Raw genomic sequence first — 15,451 nt, 5'->3', positions numbered from 1 at the left:
TGTGGCATCTGTTAGCCTCTGTTTGGCAAGATGGTTTTCAGGCTTTTTTGGCTATTTTAGCCACAAAAAACAAAATAGGCTATTTTAGTCATAACAAACAAAACATCACATCCAACCTATAATCATTACATTCTTCTCTCACAAAAAAAGTCAAAAAAGCCAAAAAGCTAAAAAGCCCTTCCCAAACCAAGCTTTTTAGCCCAGGCTAAAAAAGCCAAAAAGCCAAAAAGCCAACTTACTTCCCAAACCAAGCCTTAATAAGTGCTACTAAAATAATTTCTTGTGTCATTCTTTTATAAAATGTCATAAAATTGATATTACTAGATTACATTTTTATTGTAGTGATATGGCACTTCTTTATTGAAATGTCACTAGAGCCTTTTATGTTTGTGGCTCTGTGACATTTTTCTAAAACGTGCTACAAAATATTATTTTTGTGACATTTTTTAAAAATATGCCACTAGTAGTGTCACTAAAGTGTGTTTTTGTTGCAATGTTTTCTTCTCATAATCATCAAATCAAATATAATAAATAAATAAATAAATACCATCTTTCAAAATACAACTATTTTAACCAATTTTTCAAACGAGGCCTTTATTATGTGGTCTTTTGGGAACCAATTAAAAGCTGCATTTGCATCTTCAAAAAACGCAGCTACAGGCAGCCATAAAAAGCTAAACATCATTTGGCAAGTTTGCAAAAACGTAAGCAATGAAATTACATGACTACCCTCCATGTTGTAAATGAGCCACATTGGTCAAAAGGTAAATTTCTTAATTTAGATGGGGTATTTTGGTCATTTTATTGTGATATGACATTATAAATAAATATTAACCCAAAAAAGCCAGAAGCTAACTTTTTACCATCTTTCCAAAATACCCCTAAGTTGCAACACGTTATCAACACATGAAATTAATAGCCTATAATAACTATCATTTAATCATAAACTTTGTAAATATTTAAAATCATTTTTAAATTTAACATCAATATTTATTAATATGGATATGTCACAATCATTAATTATAAAATTTAGATTTACATTCCATTTATAAAGTAGGGAAGGTCTCAATCTTGACAAAAGAATTCAATTTGAATCTCTTGACTCTTTCCGATTATAATGAAATTAGTTTTTAATTTTTATATTTTTTTAAATAAATAAGATTAGACTAGATGGAAATAGAACAATTGATAAAGTTTTAGGTCAAGTGAGGGGAATGGTAGCCCACCCAACCCACCACGATCATATGTAATATTATAAAAATATATTTGTTTTTTTATTATATTTTCACTAATGTATACGACCATATAAAATGATTTTTAGAAGTTTATTCAATTCTATTCCACATCAATTCTCGTGTGAATCAACCTTCATCTTTGTATATCTTGACCCTTATAAGTCATTTGTCATTCTAGGAAAATATTAATGACTATCTAACTCATGGTCAAGGAGTCTAATATATATGTACAGAAATTATATAATATAAGTAAAAACGGTTTTAAGTTTATCAAGGTAAACTTCTTAACCTAATTTTTTTAGATTTTTAAATTAAAAAATATAAAATTGTGTGTCATAAAATTATTAGCTCTTTCATTTTAATTATATCTATTGAATCTTTCATTATTATAGTAATATATTAGCGGTTGACTCGCGCAATGTACATGTTATTTTTTTTTCAAAAAAATATTTGATGGTACGATTTGTTTGTTATAAAAAAATAATTTTAATTTTAATTTAAAATGAAAATATGATTTTAATTATTAATTTTGATAATATTTGCTCTATCGTTCTATAAAAATGTTACTTAAATACTTATATATATTAATTTTGGTTAAATTATTTGTATATTTTAATAATTTTAGTTCTATTGTATTATAAAAATGTAATTATCATATAATAATTTTGTATAGAGTCCATATAAAAACACTACTTTGAAAATATATGAAAAATAAATATTTCTCAAATAAAATTTATATAAAATAGGTAAAATTAGTATAATTTAAATTGGGTTTGAGTTAACCCTTAGAATATGTCACCTAAGGAAAAAAAAAAAAACTTTATATATATATGATATCAAATTTATTAATTGCTACCTTTCAAATTCAATAATTTATGTTGCTTTTATGACATTGATATGGAAAATAAATTTCAACAATTTTTATTTGTTTACTATAACAGTAAACATGATGTCAACCTATGCAATACATATATCCATGTTAGTTTTCAACAATTTATCATACAATTTTTTTTTATTTATAAATTTTATATTTATTTTGTTGATTCTTTTATCAATATGAAAACATTTTTTAAATTTTACTAAATTGCATTACTTTTGAAAATGAAAAAAAAAATAGATATTTAAATTTTATAGGCTAAAAATCAAAATAATATTAATAGAATATGTATTGATATCTATATAAATTGGGAGTCTGCGCTGTTTTACGGGAAAAAAATAACTTTTATTTTGTATCACCATCACAAAATCTATGAAGAATTTAAGTTCTTCAAAATATTAATTTAAACTATTATTTTTTAAGTTGAGAAATATAAATGACATATAACTATTAACTATATCTAAATTCAAAATTTTAAAGCTATTAAATCAAAAGTTCAAAAATAAAATCTTGGCTATATTTTGATTTTTAAAAACTAAGAAATATATGCAACGTAATTAAATTTTAAAGATCTTGAAACAAAAAGTTTAAAATTGTTTTTATTATTATATATAAGTCACATTTCAATTGAAATTTGAAAATGAAAATTTTAAAATAAAACTTTAGATTTTAAATTTTAAAAAATCGAAAATAAAAATTTAATAACGCAATGGTCACAATAATATACTATCTTTGATGTCGCGCCTTACGACCATGTTTGATTCACAAGATTAATAGTGAGGTATTGATAATCCTATCAAATTAGTATGGTATTCACTATTCAATTGGATTAATTATCTATTGGATTAATAATCCTACCCCTACCCCATTACTAATAATCTTACAAATTTATTGGATTAATTATCCATTAGATTAATAATCTTAAACCAAAATATTAAAACAAACATAGGATAATTGGACCTACGGATTAATAATCTCAATCACATGTTCTAATCCATCCAATCAAACATGCCCTAAAGGAACTAACCAAATGTACGGTGTGGCACCTAATGTCAAGAGCCCAGTATTTTAGAAAGATGGTAAAAAATTGATTTTTTTGATTTTTTTTTTTTTTTGTAATTTTTTGGTGTAAAAAAAATAGAGAGGTGATAAGACATAAAATAGTCAAAAAATTAAAAAATTAACTTTTTATCAGGTTGCCAAAATGCCCCTATATGATAATTAGAATATGGTCACTCTAGCATTTACTTTTTTTAAAAAAATAATAATAAATTATAAATTTTATTATTTAAAGTGTGAATTATACATAATTTATTAAAATAAAAAATCTAATTTTTTTTGGGTAGGTTATAAAATTGTGTTTAAAGTAAATCATAAATACACTTCATCCTCTAAGGTTGACTGTGGTCGATTAGTTTGTTCAGTTCAAACAGTCTGGTCTAACAAAATATCAAAGCCTGAATGAGAGTTTTATTCATAAAATAAGCATCAACTAATAGTCCTTTATTAATATATGCAATTTAAAAATATGTATAATAATTAACCATTTTTGAACAATAACTATAAATTTATTTCCTTCTTAAGTTTTATAATAAATTTATTATGACTTAGGTGGTGTTTGATAAAATTAAAAATTAAATATTAAAAACTGAATGATGAAAATTTTAAGTTAGAAAGTTGTTCGACAAGAAATTAAGTACTAAACTAAATTGATATATATATATATAAGGTTAAATTTAAATTTTTTTTATTCAAATTGTATACCTTACAATTTTTATATTGTGATTGTGATTAGTAGTGATGGAGGAGACACGACAACTTTAGTTATGGCCAATGTCAGTAATGGTAGAGATAAAGGGATAATGATTGTGGTGATGGTGGAAGGATAATATTGTAGAAATAAAATAAAAAAAAGGTAGCGATGATGGTGGTGGTTGTGACAATAGTTGTGCAGGTGAAGGGTTGTAGTGGTTGTTATAGTTGTGGTAATAATTACAATGGCAAATGTGGTGGTGATATGATAGCGGTAGTGAAATGATGGAAATACTTATGGCAATAATAACAAGGGTGATGAAGGTATTGGTAGTAGTAGTGGTAGTAGTAGTGGCGGCAACACGACAGTAGTGAGTTTATAATAATGTATGTCAATATTTTTCTTTATATATTTGAGTATGTCGATTTTTATATTTAGTATTTATAAATTCAGTCATAATTAAGTAAATTTCATATTATTTACAATTTTATTAGTTTTTAGCCTATATTTTATATCAATTATAGTAATCAAACAAGTTTAATTGATTATCGCTTATATTCAGTTTTAAGTATTAAATTAAATTATCAAACATCACTTTAGTGTAAGTCATTTTTAAGTGTACAACCTAAAGAGCAATACTAGAGACCTCAAAAAAAATTATCAAATATTTTATACAATATTTACATCGATGTGATTTTCTAGCATTTTTAATTTAAAACTATATTTCGACTTCCAAAGGCAATTCTAAATTTTTTTTGTTCTTAATAAATATATATTTTATGCCGTGCAGAGAACGGGTATACTGCTAATATGTAAGATATATCAAAAGTAATTGTGATGTATACGTAAAATGTATATAAAAATATATTGACATGTGAAAGAGAATTAATTATTTTCACATTATCTCTACCTTAAAAATAAATCATAGAAAAAAGTTAAAATGTCAAAAGTTTTTAATTCATACCAAAAAAAGTCAATCAGTGTGTTTGGTTTTAATTTTCTAAATTTAATTTTTTGAAAATTAAATTTTTTTATTTTTCATATGTTTTTTTAATTTTAGTGAATATTTTTAAAATTTTAATTTATTTTTTTTATTTTTTTATATGCACCTTATGTAGATGTATCTAAATAGTAAAATATTTGTGAAAAAATATTTTAAAAAATTAATAAATACACAAAAATATAAAAATTGTAATTTTTTTTTGTATTTTTTGTATTTTTGGTATTTATTGGATTTTTTAAAGATTTTTTAAAGATTTTTTTCACAAATATTATACTTTTTAAGTGTATTTATGTTAGGTATATCTAAAAATTTTAAAAAAAAATTACTTAAAATATTAAAAAATAATAAAAATAAAAAAATACGAAAAACAAAAAACAAAAAACGAAAAAGTAAAATATTTTAAAAAGTAAATTCTGAAAATGAAAACCAAACAGAGCGAATACTTTTCCATAAAAGATCAACAAATTATTTCTAAACATATTTATTCTTAATGGAATGAAATACTTGGGCCAATTTTTGTTTTTTGGGTCTGAAACTTTCTAGTGTTGGAACCCAACTCCTTTTTTTTTTTTTTTTTTTTTTTTTTTTTGTGTTGTGTGTGTGTGGGTTGGGTGTGAAGCACATTAGAACCAAAGGGATTCATGGAAGCTTTTGGACTGGGCTATGTGTACTATTCTCTAGGCCCAAGATAATGAGCCAGACCTTTTCAAACAGAAGACACAAAGCCCATCCCAATCTGATGTGAATTTAAAGATTCTTCTCACGGTTCTGACCCAAAATTTTGCTAATTATTTTTGGTAATCTCCAACTTACAACTCCACAACAAATTCATCTTCTTTGTTTTTGTTTTTTCAATAACTTTTTATAGAGGTCTCTGAGGTGAGATAAATTATTAAGAAATTATATCACTTCTTACCTAGATACTTGTAATTGATTATGTTGTTCGGAGATAATTATTAAATAATTAATGAAAATAAATAATATCCTGCCATATAATCAGGTAATATAAAATAACTGGAAAAACAAGTGATATATAAATTTCATACTGACCTGAGAAGTTGGTTGAATCATATTTGGTCATTTGAGGGTTTAGTTCCAAGTGAAAATTATGGGTTAAACTCTCTTTAAGAATGAGTTAAATTAAGAGGTAAGCACTTCGTTTTTTACAAGTGTGAAGAGACTCTTATATGTGCTAATCTAACTATTATCAACTCACTTTCGCTGATTAAAAAAAAAAATCATTTTTTATGGGTAGTTTTTAGAATTCATCATTCCAGACCAATTTGGAGATGGCAGTTACATTTCTGACTTGATAGAAGACCTAACTGCAACAATATGTTCAATAAATTATGAATAATTTAGTTTGTATTTAGTTAAGAGGTCAATAGTTTTCTTTTGATTAAAAAAAATATATATATTGAGATCTCTAATATATAAAAAATACATATGTTTTGGGTATATAGAAAAAAATCAACTTTTGGACTTTTTAAGCCAAGAAAGTCGCAAAAAAAAAAAAAAAAAAAAAAATCACAAAAAAGCTAGCTTTTTTAGCACAAAAAAGCCAAAAAATTACAATAAAAAAAAAAGTCAAAAAAATTAATTTTTACCAACTTTTTAAAACACCACATAATATTCATTTCTCAATTTTATATACTTTTTGCATCATTGAAAAGGCTCTAAGCCTACATATCAAGATGATAATAAGCCTATAGGCCTAGCAGAAGAAGAAATAAAATTTCAGATTTTTGGAATTCAAGTTTCATTAGGTATAGAGAGTGATTATTTAGTATTTTTGAAATATAAATATGTGGTATTTTATAAAGTTTTAATTGATAGGGAGGAATAGAGACTCACGGTTTATTTTAAGAATGAGGAAATAAAATAAAAATTAAATAATTGATGATTAATTTGAAGTATTGTGAAATTATTAAATAATTGCCATGAATAGGGTACACTTAGCCACCAATCATAAGCTATTAAGTGGGTCTATTAACTCTAGAGAATAGAGGTTATGGGCGATAGAGAGGACACGTGTCTTCTCACTGAAGAGGACACGTACGACATATCTCTCAAATGGCTCATTATTGTCAATCTTATTATTCTCTGCTCCACTAGCCAAAGTCGGTTGGAAAATTTCTCAAATCATTTAAGATTATAATAATCTTTTTTTTTTGTGTATAATGTATATTATAGATTTTTTAAAAAAATAAAAATTCACTTAAATTATTATTATTATTTTATCAGAGTGACTTATCATGTAATATAAAAAAAAAAATTATTTATAAGTCCTATTAGGGAGACTTATGCTTACATATGGTCCTATTAAAAAATTTATGTTTCCATAAGTCCTGTGAGAAGTTTGTTGACACATTTACCCTCAATATTAGTTGTTAATATCATAAATAATAGTAAAACCATATATAGGAAACTGAATGTTACCATAGATCATATCTATATAAACGTAACGTAACGTGACACCTACATAAACGTAACGTGACACCTATGATCTATGGCAACATTCAATTTGAATATTGCCATAGATCATATCTATATAAACGTAACGTAACGCGACACCTACATAAACGTAACGTGACACTTATGATCTATGGTAACATTCAATTTCTTATATAGGAAATTGAATATTACCATAGATCATTTTATATGAAACGTAACGTGACACCAATATAAACCAACAACACTTTCACATTCAATTTCAAAAAATAAAAACTCATTAAGTTTGCGAAACGTAACGTGACACGTTATGTTACATTTATGTAGTTGTCACGTTACGTTTATGTAGATGTCACATTACGTATAGGTGTCACGTTACGTTACGTTTATGTAAGTGTTACGTTACGTTATGTTTATGTAGGATCTTGTGGAATACATTCCTATCTAAATAGAACTTGAGACTCTATAAGAAATTACACAAGACTTAGCCTATCATAAGTGTCTGAAAAATGACTTATAAATAAGTCTCCCTATAAAAAATAGCTTAAAGAAGAAAATAGAGACATATACGTTATGTTTAGTTAGAACATTTGAAAAGAGATTCGAAAAAAAAAGAAAAAAAAGAAATGAAATATGAATAACATATATCTATATTTTGCTTAATTCCACACATTTTTTCTCAATCTCTTTCTAAATCTTCCAACTAAACACAACTAGTGGCAGAGGGAGTGAAGGTCGGGGGGTCACATGCCTCCTATAGATTTTGGGATTTTTTTAAAAAAAATTTTGCAAATATAAATAAAATATTTTAAATAAAAAAATTACAAAAATATTATTAGAGTGAAATGTCAATGACATTTTAAAAATTATGAGAACAATAATGGTTGTTTTAATTGAAAATGAAGAAACTACTATAAACCATATTATCTATGAAATTTTTTGAATGTAATGTTGATGTCATTATTATTGACATGCAAGTATAAGTAATCTTGCTATAAAGATATGAAATTTAATGGATTGTTAGTTACATTTGACATGTGAGGTTCACATATTAATGAATGTGATATCACATATCAATGATGAAGTAGTATTATCATTATATTAAATTTTTAATCAAATTTTGTATAAATTTTTTTTTATCATTATATAATTTATTCTAAGACTTATATCAATATTATTTTTTTTGCATTGTCCATGATACACTAGTTACAAATAACATTATTTTTTTTTTATACTTATTCGAAATAAATCATAAAAACTTGCATAAAATATTTTTGTAAAAATTTTCGATATTGTAATTAATAAGTGTCCCCTCTAATTTAATTTTCTGGCTCCGCGATTGAACACAACAATAATGTTTCAGTTCACAAAAAAATTAAGTAAACCTATTATTATGGAGTACTTACGTGTAAGTGCTAATAAGTGGACTTATTGTCTAATAGGTCTTATGGAAAAAATTTGTCGTAAAAAAGGTCACTAATTGTAAGTTTTAGCGACAATTTATAAAAATCATGACAATAAAAGTCACTAATTGTCAATTTTTAGCGACGTATGTAAAAAATTGTCACAAAAAAATTATTTTTAGCGATAATTTTACCAAGACTTATTTTCAATAGGACTTAATGAGAATTAAGTTTAACTATTATGACCTATTAGTAGTTTACCCTATTATTATTGAGGAGTCTTGTTTTAATTAATTAATACTAAGTTAGCATACCAGGTAAGGTTTCCCCATGAACAAAAAATAATTTCTCTATTATTTAGAGTTTTGACACTTTTTCAGATAAATTTTTAAAGATACATAGATATAGTATATATGTAAACCTGTTATTATTTCAAAATAGATAATACACTTTATTCTTCAAAATATATTCCCAACAAATTACAATGAAGATACTACATATATACATATGAGAGAAAAAAAATAATGAAAGTATGGATGGAGAATATGATAAATAAAGATGCTAAATATTCCCAACAAATTACAATGAAGATACTATATATATAGAAAGAGAGAGGAAAAAAAATAATATTGAAAGTATGGATGAAGAATATGACAAATAAAGCCGCTAAATCCTATAAACCACTCCTTCACCATGAATTGATATTGATGCCATGCCCCCACTCACTGCAATTTTTTCTCGCATCCATGAAAAAGCTTCTCAAATCTACTATGTCCTTTTTAGAATATTATGTTTTTTCCCTGATTGGCCTTTTGCAAATATCACCATCGTCACCAACTTAAAAAATTATTGAGTAATTTTAGAATATTGTATGATATTATTGCGTAAAACTACTAAAATGAATTTTTTTTTTTTTATAGCACATTAATGTTCTGTTTGTTTAAGAATGTGTTTTGTACAGCGAAAAATAATAGTTAACTGAAAACGTTTTTAATGGTCAACTAACAAGTATTTTTGAATGAAAAATATTTTTTAATTTTATAAAGTGGAGAATGTCTTCTGCATTAAAATCTTATCAATACCACTACACTACCACGGTCATCGCCACTACCACTAATTCTACAATTAATTTTCAACGATACAACCAAACAAAGGAAAACTATTCTTCAAAAAACTTCATAAACAATATTTCATGTTGAAAAATATGTTCTAATGAAACAAATGAAGCATAAATTAGTTATTTATTATCTCTTAACCATCTAACAAAGTGTATTAGCATTATTCCACTAATAAAATTATTAACAAGGATATTGGTTTGAGACTACTTGAGAGCACTATTTAAACTCTGGGTCTATTGAATAATTATTCCCACCAACATTGTCTCCACCATCACCATACTAATCATAATTATGATATCATCTGTTAAGAAGTCTTAGTTGGCGTGTTTCAATCAGAAAGGAATTGATAGTGAATGAATGAATAGAGAGGCTCTAAGGCTCATATTCCTTCTTTGGTAGAAGAGAACACAAACCTAGCTAGCTCATGCTGTTTTATCTAATCTTGAAATCAAACCCATGACTAGTTATTACTTGAAATAAAACCCTATAACCAAAAGTTGTACGTTTGTTTGTCAACATTAACTATGGCCATGGAAAGTCAAGAAAATCAGCTGCCCTAATTAGCCCATAATCAAATCAACCCACTGTGTTTTCGTTCTTATTCTTTCATTTCAAATGAAAATTTTATTATGGTACGATACTAGTTGATGTTTTAAATCATAATAATTATAATGTCAAAACAGATGCAACGAGAAGGTACTGGTGTGATGGCCTGGATTGATTTAATTTAACCTAAGTGAATGAGTGAGTGAGTGAGTACTAGATGGGACAAATTACAAAGATGGACCACTAAGCCCTGATTGATTAGTCCAAGTCACAAGCTAGGCAAAAAGATGGATTTACCAACAAAGACATGACCCAGTGGGGGGCACCCAGTTAGGGAAATCTTTTGAGATATTGTGTCACAGATGTGAAAGGAACGGGAGAGAAAAACCCCCCTACCACATGAGATATGGATATGGACATATCGAACAACAATACATGAGCTGGGTGGGTACGAGATCCTCGGTGTTAATTTCAAGTTATTCTTGTCCTTTAAATTTTAATTTATTCTCTATTCTATAATGTTCATAATTATTAATTTTTTTCATAAATTCTTATATTATCCGATGGTAGTGAGTGTTTTGATTTCAATACGAGGTGCGCAAAAGATTGTCTATATCAAATTTCAATATATTCTTGTTTTTAAAATACTTGCCGTTGTTTAAACTTTCGTATCAAACAATACATGAGGCGGGTTGGCACGAGATTCTCCATATCAGATCTATCTCTTGTTCTTTAAATGTCAATTTATTCCCATGTTCTAAAATACTCACAATTATTCAAATTTTCGTACTTCAAAATTCTCATTTGATTTAAGTAGATTATTATATGATTTAATGCTACTGGATGATTTGAGACAATAGAATAAAATTGTAGTGTAAGGTGCACACCAAATTTTCGATATCAAATTTTAATTTATCATCATTATTAAAATTTTCATATCTTGAATTTCTTACATGATTTAACAAATTTCTTACATGATTTAACAAAATTAATTCTTACATGATTTAACAAATTTCTTACATGATTTAACAAAATTAATACGATCATATAATTTAATAATAACGAGTATTTTGAGACACAAGGACAGAATTTGCGCACAGAAGATCGTGACCCACAAGTTTGAATCGGGTGTTTTCGGATCAATCAAGGTGGAAAAGTCAAGAGTACTATTTTTGTTTTCATACCTCTCTTGGGTCTACAAAAAGAGGTCTTGTTGGTGGGGCTTTTGTCAATTCATGTAAGGTAATCTTCTCCTCATTCTTCAATGCCTTTATGCACCACAAGTCCTCAGGGCATGACAAAAACTTCCAATGTGGGATATGAAATTTCATCTTGTCTCCACCCCCTACTTCTGTCACTACAACCTTACAGTCCTCAGACTCTGCAGCCATGTTGTGCACAAATTTGCACAGGGTTCGGACCAGCTTCCCCGACAACGGACCCTCCCGGTGCACCCCATACATGAAATAAAACCCGAATGGGTCGAAGAAATCAGGCAGTTCATGAGGCACTGTCAAGCATGGGAACAGCCTATGGAACAATCTAGAGTAAATTTCATATACAAAGCAAGACAATGTTGATTTACCTATCTTGAGCTTGAAAATCTCTCCACTGTTCCAAACACTCAGCATTGCCCAACTATTCGGAACCTGCCCTTCTACGCCAAACTCACATGTTGGCGAGGCCTCGCCACGTGGATAGGCCACCCATGTCCCTAAGCTCAACTTGTTTCCAAGCACTTTGTCTATGTCATGGGGGAAAAATTCCATTGAACCCATGAATTTCTTGTAGAGAAACGCGGCTTGTTCTGTCTTGAGCTTCACTATCTCAACGTTTGATGGTAGATTTTGAGAGAAATTGATCGCTGGGTGCACGAGAATCGCTGGAGTTCTGAATTTGATGAAACCGAGCTTCTTGATGAAAAGATTGACACAGGCTTTGTTGTCTTTTTCGGTGGCCATGTAAGCGTAGTCGACTTGGTTGGCTATGAACCATTCTTCCAAATGGTGAACCAGGCTCGAACCAATCCCTTTTTGACGGTGAGGTGGTGAGACCCTAAGGCCTAAAATGTAACCCACCTTGGCTACATCTTTAGAAGGGCTATGAATAGTGACCACCTTTATAGAGCCTTGAATGACACCCACAAGCTCATTGTCCAATTCAGCTACCTAACAAAACATCAATCATGAACATATATATATGAGATTAGTTGCGAGCGAAATCCCGAACATGCTTGTGATTTTTTCTATAAAAAAAAGAGAGAGAAGAAGAGAATGGTGTGTAAAGTGGTACCAGCATGTTGTGCATCGGACTGTTTCGGATTCGAGAGATGGGGTCACCCAATGTATCTGTGAAGAACACATGCTGAGCTGGGCCTACCTCACAACTCTTTTCAAAATCTTCCACTCGAACACCATCGATTTGCCCATTGTAGCTTCGTATATTGAAACAACCCCTAAATGCCATGCTCTCTAACAATACATACATACAGATGCACAACGTGATGAGAGAGAGAGGAGAGAACCCAAAAATCAAAAATGGCTTCTTTATTTAGTATAGAGAGTGATGACAAAATAGAAAGTTGAGAAATGAAAGCAAAGCAAGCTCTATATATCCTTACTAGCTTCAACTACTACTATATATATTGTACTAAAAATACAACAACAAAAAAAAGAAAAAAAAAAGAAAAGAAAATAGAAGAAGGGTCTTGAAATTCATGATTTGTATATCCATAAATCTAAGGTGAGAGGGAGGGAATGTTGTGTATGTTGATCGACATTAAGCCATAGGTTATAGCCTTTAAACAATGATGGTAGACAAAAGGTGGTTAATAATAGACTGTGTTTTTGTCTTTAGCGTTTAGATTAGACATTGTTTAACTTTATAATTAGCCTATCCACGTTAGGATAACCTCAGCCTAACGCCACGCTGCACGCCTAAGCATTTTGTGTTGTTCGCCAACTCCAGTTCTAGCATTTTAAATATCGATCCATACTTATTCTAGCATGAATTTAGATTTTAAACTTTTGACATAAATATTTCCAATAGTTATGTCGACAATGTTATTTAAAATTATGCTGCAAACTCATTATTAGACAAGTAATCAACAGCACATTAAACAACAAATTGATTTTAAAAAATGAACTTTCCGTTATCATACGTGTACACGTATCTCATCAAACCAATTAATTTTGATACTATACATTATAAAAAAAATTAGAAAGATCTGTACTATATAGTCGGCAAAGGCTTAAATATCTTAGAATCTAATCATGGGTTGCTCTTTTTGAGATTAGTTAAAAGAGAAACTAATATACCTGTTTGGTATTTATTATATTATTATTCAACTAATGCTGTGTTATGGAAAAAATGCAGTTCGCCTAATGAAATGTTTTTTTTTTTTTTTTTTTTAACCAGGTGCGACGTTCAGATGAATAAAGAACATATAAATTGATTACAGAATTGTGTTTTTTTTAAATTTTGTTTATTCATATATATTATGTGTTTATTTCTGTGTTTATAATAGAATTGTGTTTGCATTGAATAGGCGCCGTATGTGTACACTATATAATAAATTATTAGGATAATGGCATAGAATAATAAGTGGAGGAGTAGATTAATGATTTTAGGGTTTAAAAATTGAGGTTGGTTTTTGAAAGAGGGGAGAGGTCTCTATCTATTCACAATGATCTTTGATCTGATTAGCTGCGTGTAATTGCAATTTGTAATTGTTAAGCTGTGTTGGGCACTGGGGGTGGTCCCCCCATCCATCTTAAAACACACTTAGATTCTAAATTGAAAGTGAAAGCCCACTATATGATCATATATGTTTCTGTTTCAGCTAAATCAATTGATTAATTAATTAATTAATTATTGATTAATCAATTGTTAATTAATCAACATGCTAGCCTCACTTCCATAAACTTCTGTAATGTTATTTCAACATGGGTTGAATTAAACGCAGGTTAAATCCTGATCTCTCTCATGTTTTTTCATTTTTATTTTAAGACGGGTCGATCGATTCGCCACCACAAAATCATCAATTAGCATAACAAAAAAATAATTGTAAACTTGGATTTCAAATAAGTCATCTGAAGATTCTACCTCTTATCAATGATTTGCTAATTATTTATTATCTCTTAAATATTTGACAAGGTACAATCAATCACTACAAAAAATTCAGATTTTAGAGACCAAAATTTAGAGGCAAAATTATTTTTTAGGAACCAAATAATTTTATTGCAAAAAGTGTTGTTATTATATTTTTTAGGAACACAAATTAGATATTAGTGACGAATTATTATCCTTTGGGACCAAATTTTTTGTCTCAAAAAATAAACCATTTTGAGACCAAATTATTTTATTCCTAAAAGTCTATTTATTAGTGACATTTTCCAAATTTTGTCGCTAAAAGCCTTGTTTTTGACTTTTCGGAACGACCTTTTAGTGACTATCCCCATGGCAATGAAAATAAGTCCCTAAATGTCTTTTGTAACAAAATTTTCATTTTTAATGACCAAAATATTTAGTCTTTAAAACTCTTATATGTTGTAGTGAATTAACATATTATTATAAGAGTCATTCACTTGGCCTACGCAACAAAACATACATTTATCTCCCCAACTAACAAAAGTATGCCAAAATTAAATGAATTTTCTTAATCACCAAGTAACTATGTAAATTGTATACTTTAAACCAATCAAATAACACCTTTTATCCCTCTAGTTTGAAGTTGTCCATATTTATCATTAAAATTAAAAAGTTTTTTATAAGTTATAATTTTTGTTTTAAAACTATTTCTAGTTCTAATAATAAATACTAACAACATTAACTATGGAATCACTTTGCCACAATTAAAATGTTAGAGATTAAAAAAATACAATTAACCCATGAAAAAAAAATTAACGATGACTCAGTGACTAAAAGCACTAAAGAACAAGCCATGTTAATCCAAAAATCTTTAATTAGGTGCATTAAGCACTATAACTTAATCTCCGCACAAACAAACACGCGCAAATCGATCACCAAAGCCCAACTATCTCTTTCACTTCTCTTTTTTCTTCTT

The 15,451-nt window shown here is 28.0% G+C and overlaps 1 protein-coding gene across 1 annotated transcript; it reads right to left on the bottom strand.

Annotated features, from left to right (window-relative positions):
• Positions 1-11,277: 11,277 nt before the first annotated feature.
• LOC114320612 (Acyl-CoA N-acyltransferases (NAT) superfamily protein) lies at positions 11,278-13,156 on the bottom strand. The gene is made up of 2 exons (XM_028267681.2): positions 12,679-13,156; positions 11,278-12,554 (listed from the first exon to the last, which is right to left on the bottom strand). Exons 1-2 carry the CDS (start codon positions 12,871-12,873, stop codon positions 11,565-11,567), a joined length of 1,185 nt encoding a protein of 394 aa, XP_028123482.1. The 5' UTR covers positions 12,874-13,156; the 3' UTR covers positions 11,278-11,564.
• Between the last annotated feature and the right edge of the window lie 2,295 nt (positions 13,157-15,451).

Source organism: Camellia sinensis, chromosome 14 (assembly GCF_055761805.1).
Source record: "Camellia sinensis isolate YWXY chromosome 14, ASM5576180v1, whole genome shotgun sequence".
NCBI classification, from domain to species: Eukaryota; Viridiplantae; Streptophyta; class Magnoliopsida; order Ericales; family Theaceae; genus Camellia; species Camellia sinensis.
This window is presented reverse-complemented; position numbering and strand designations above follow the sequence as displayed.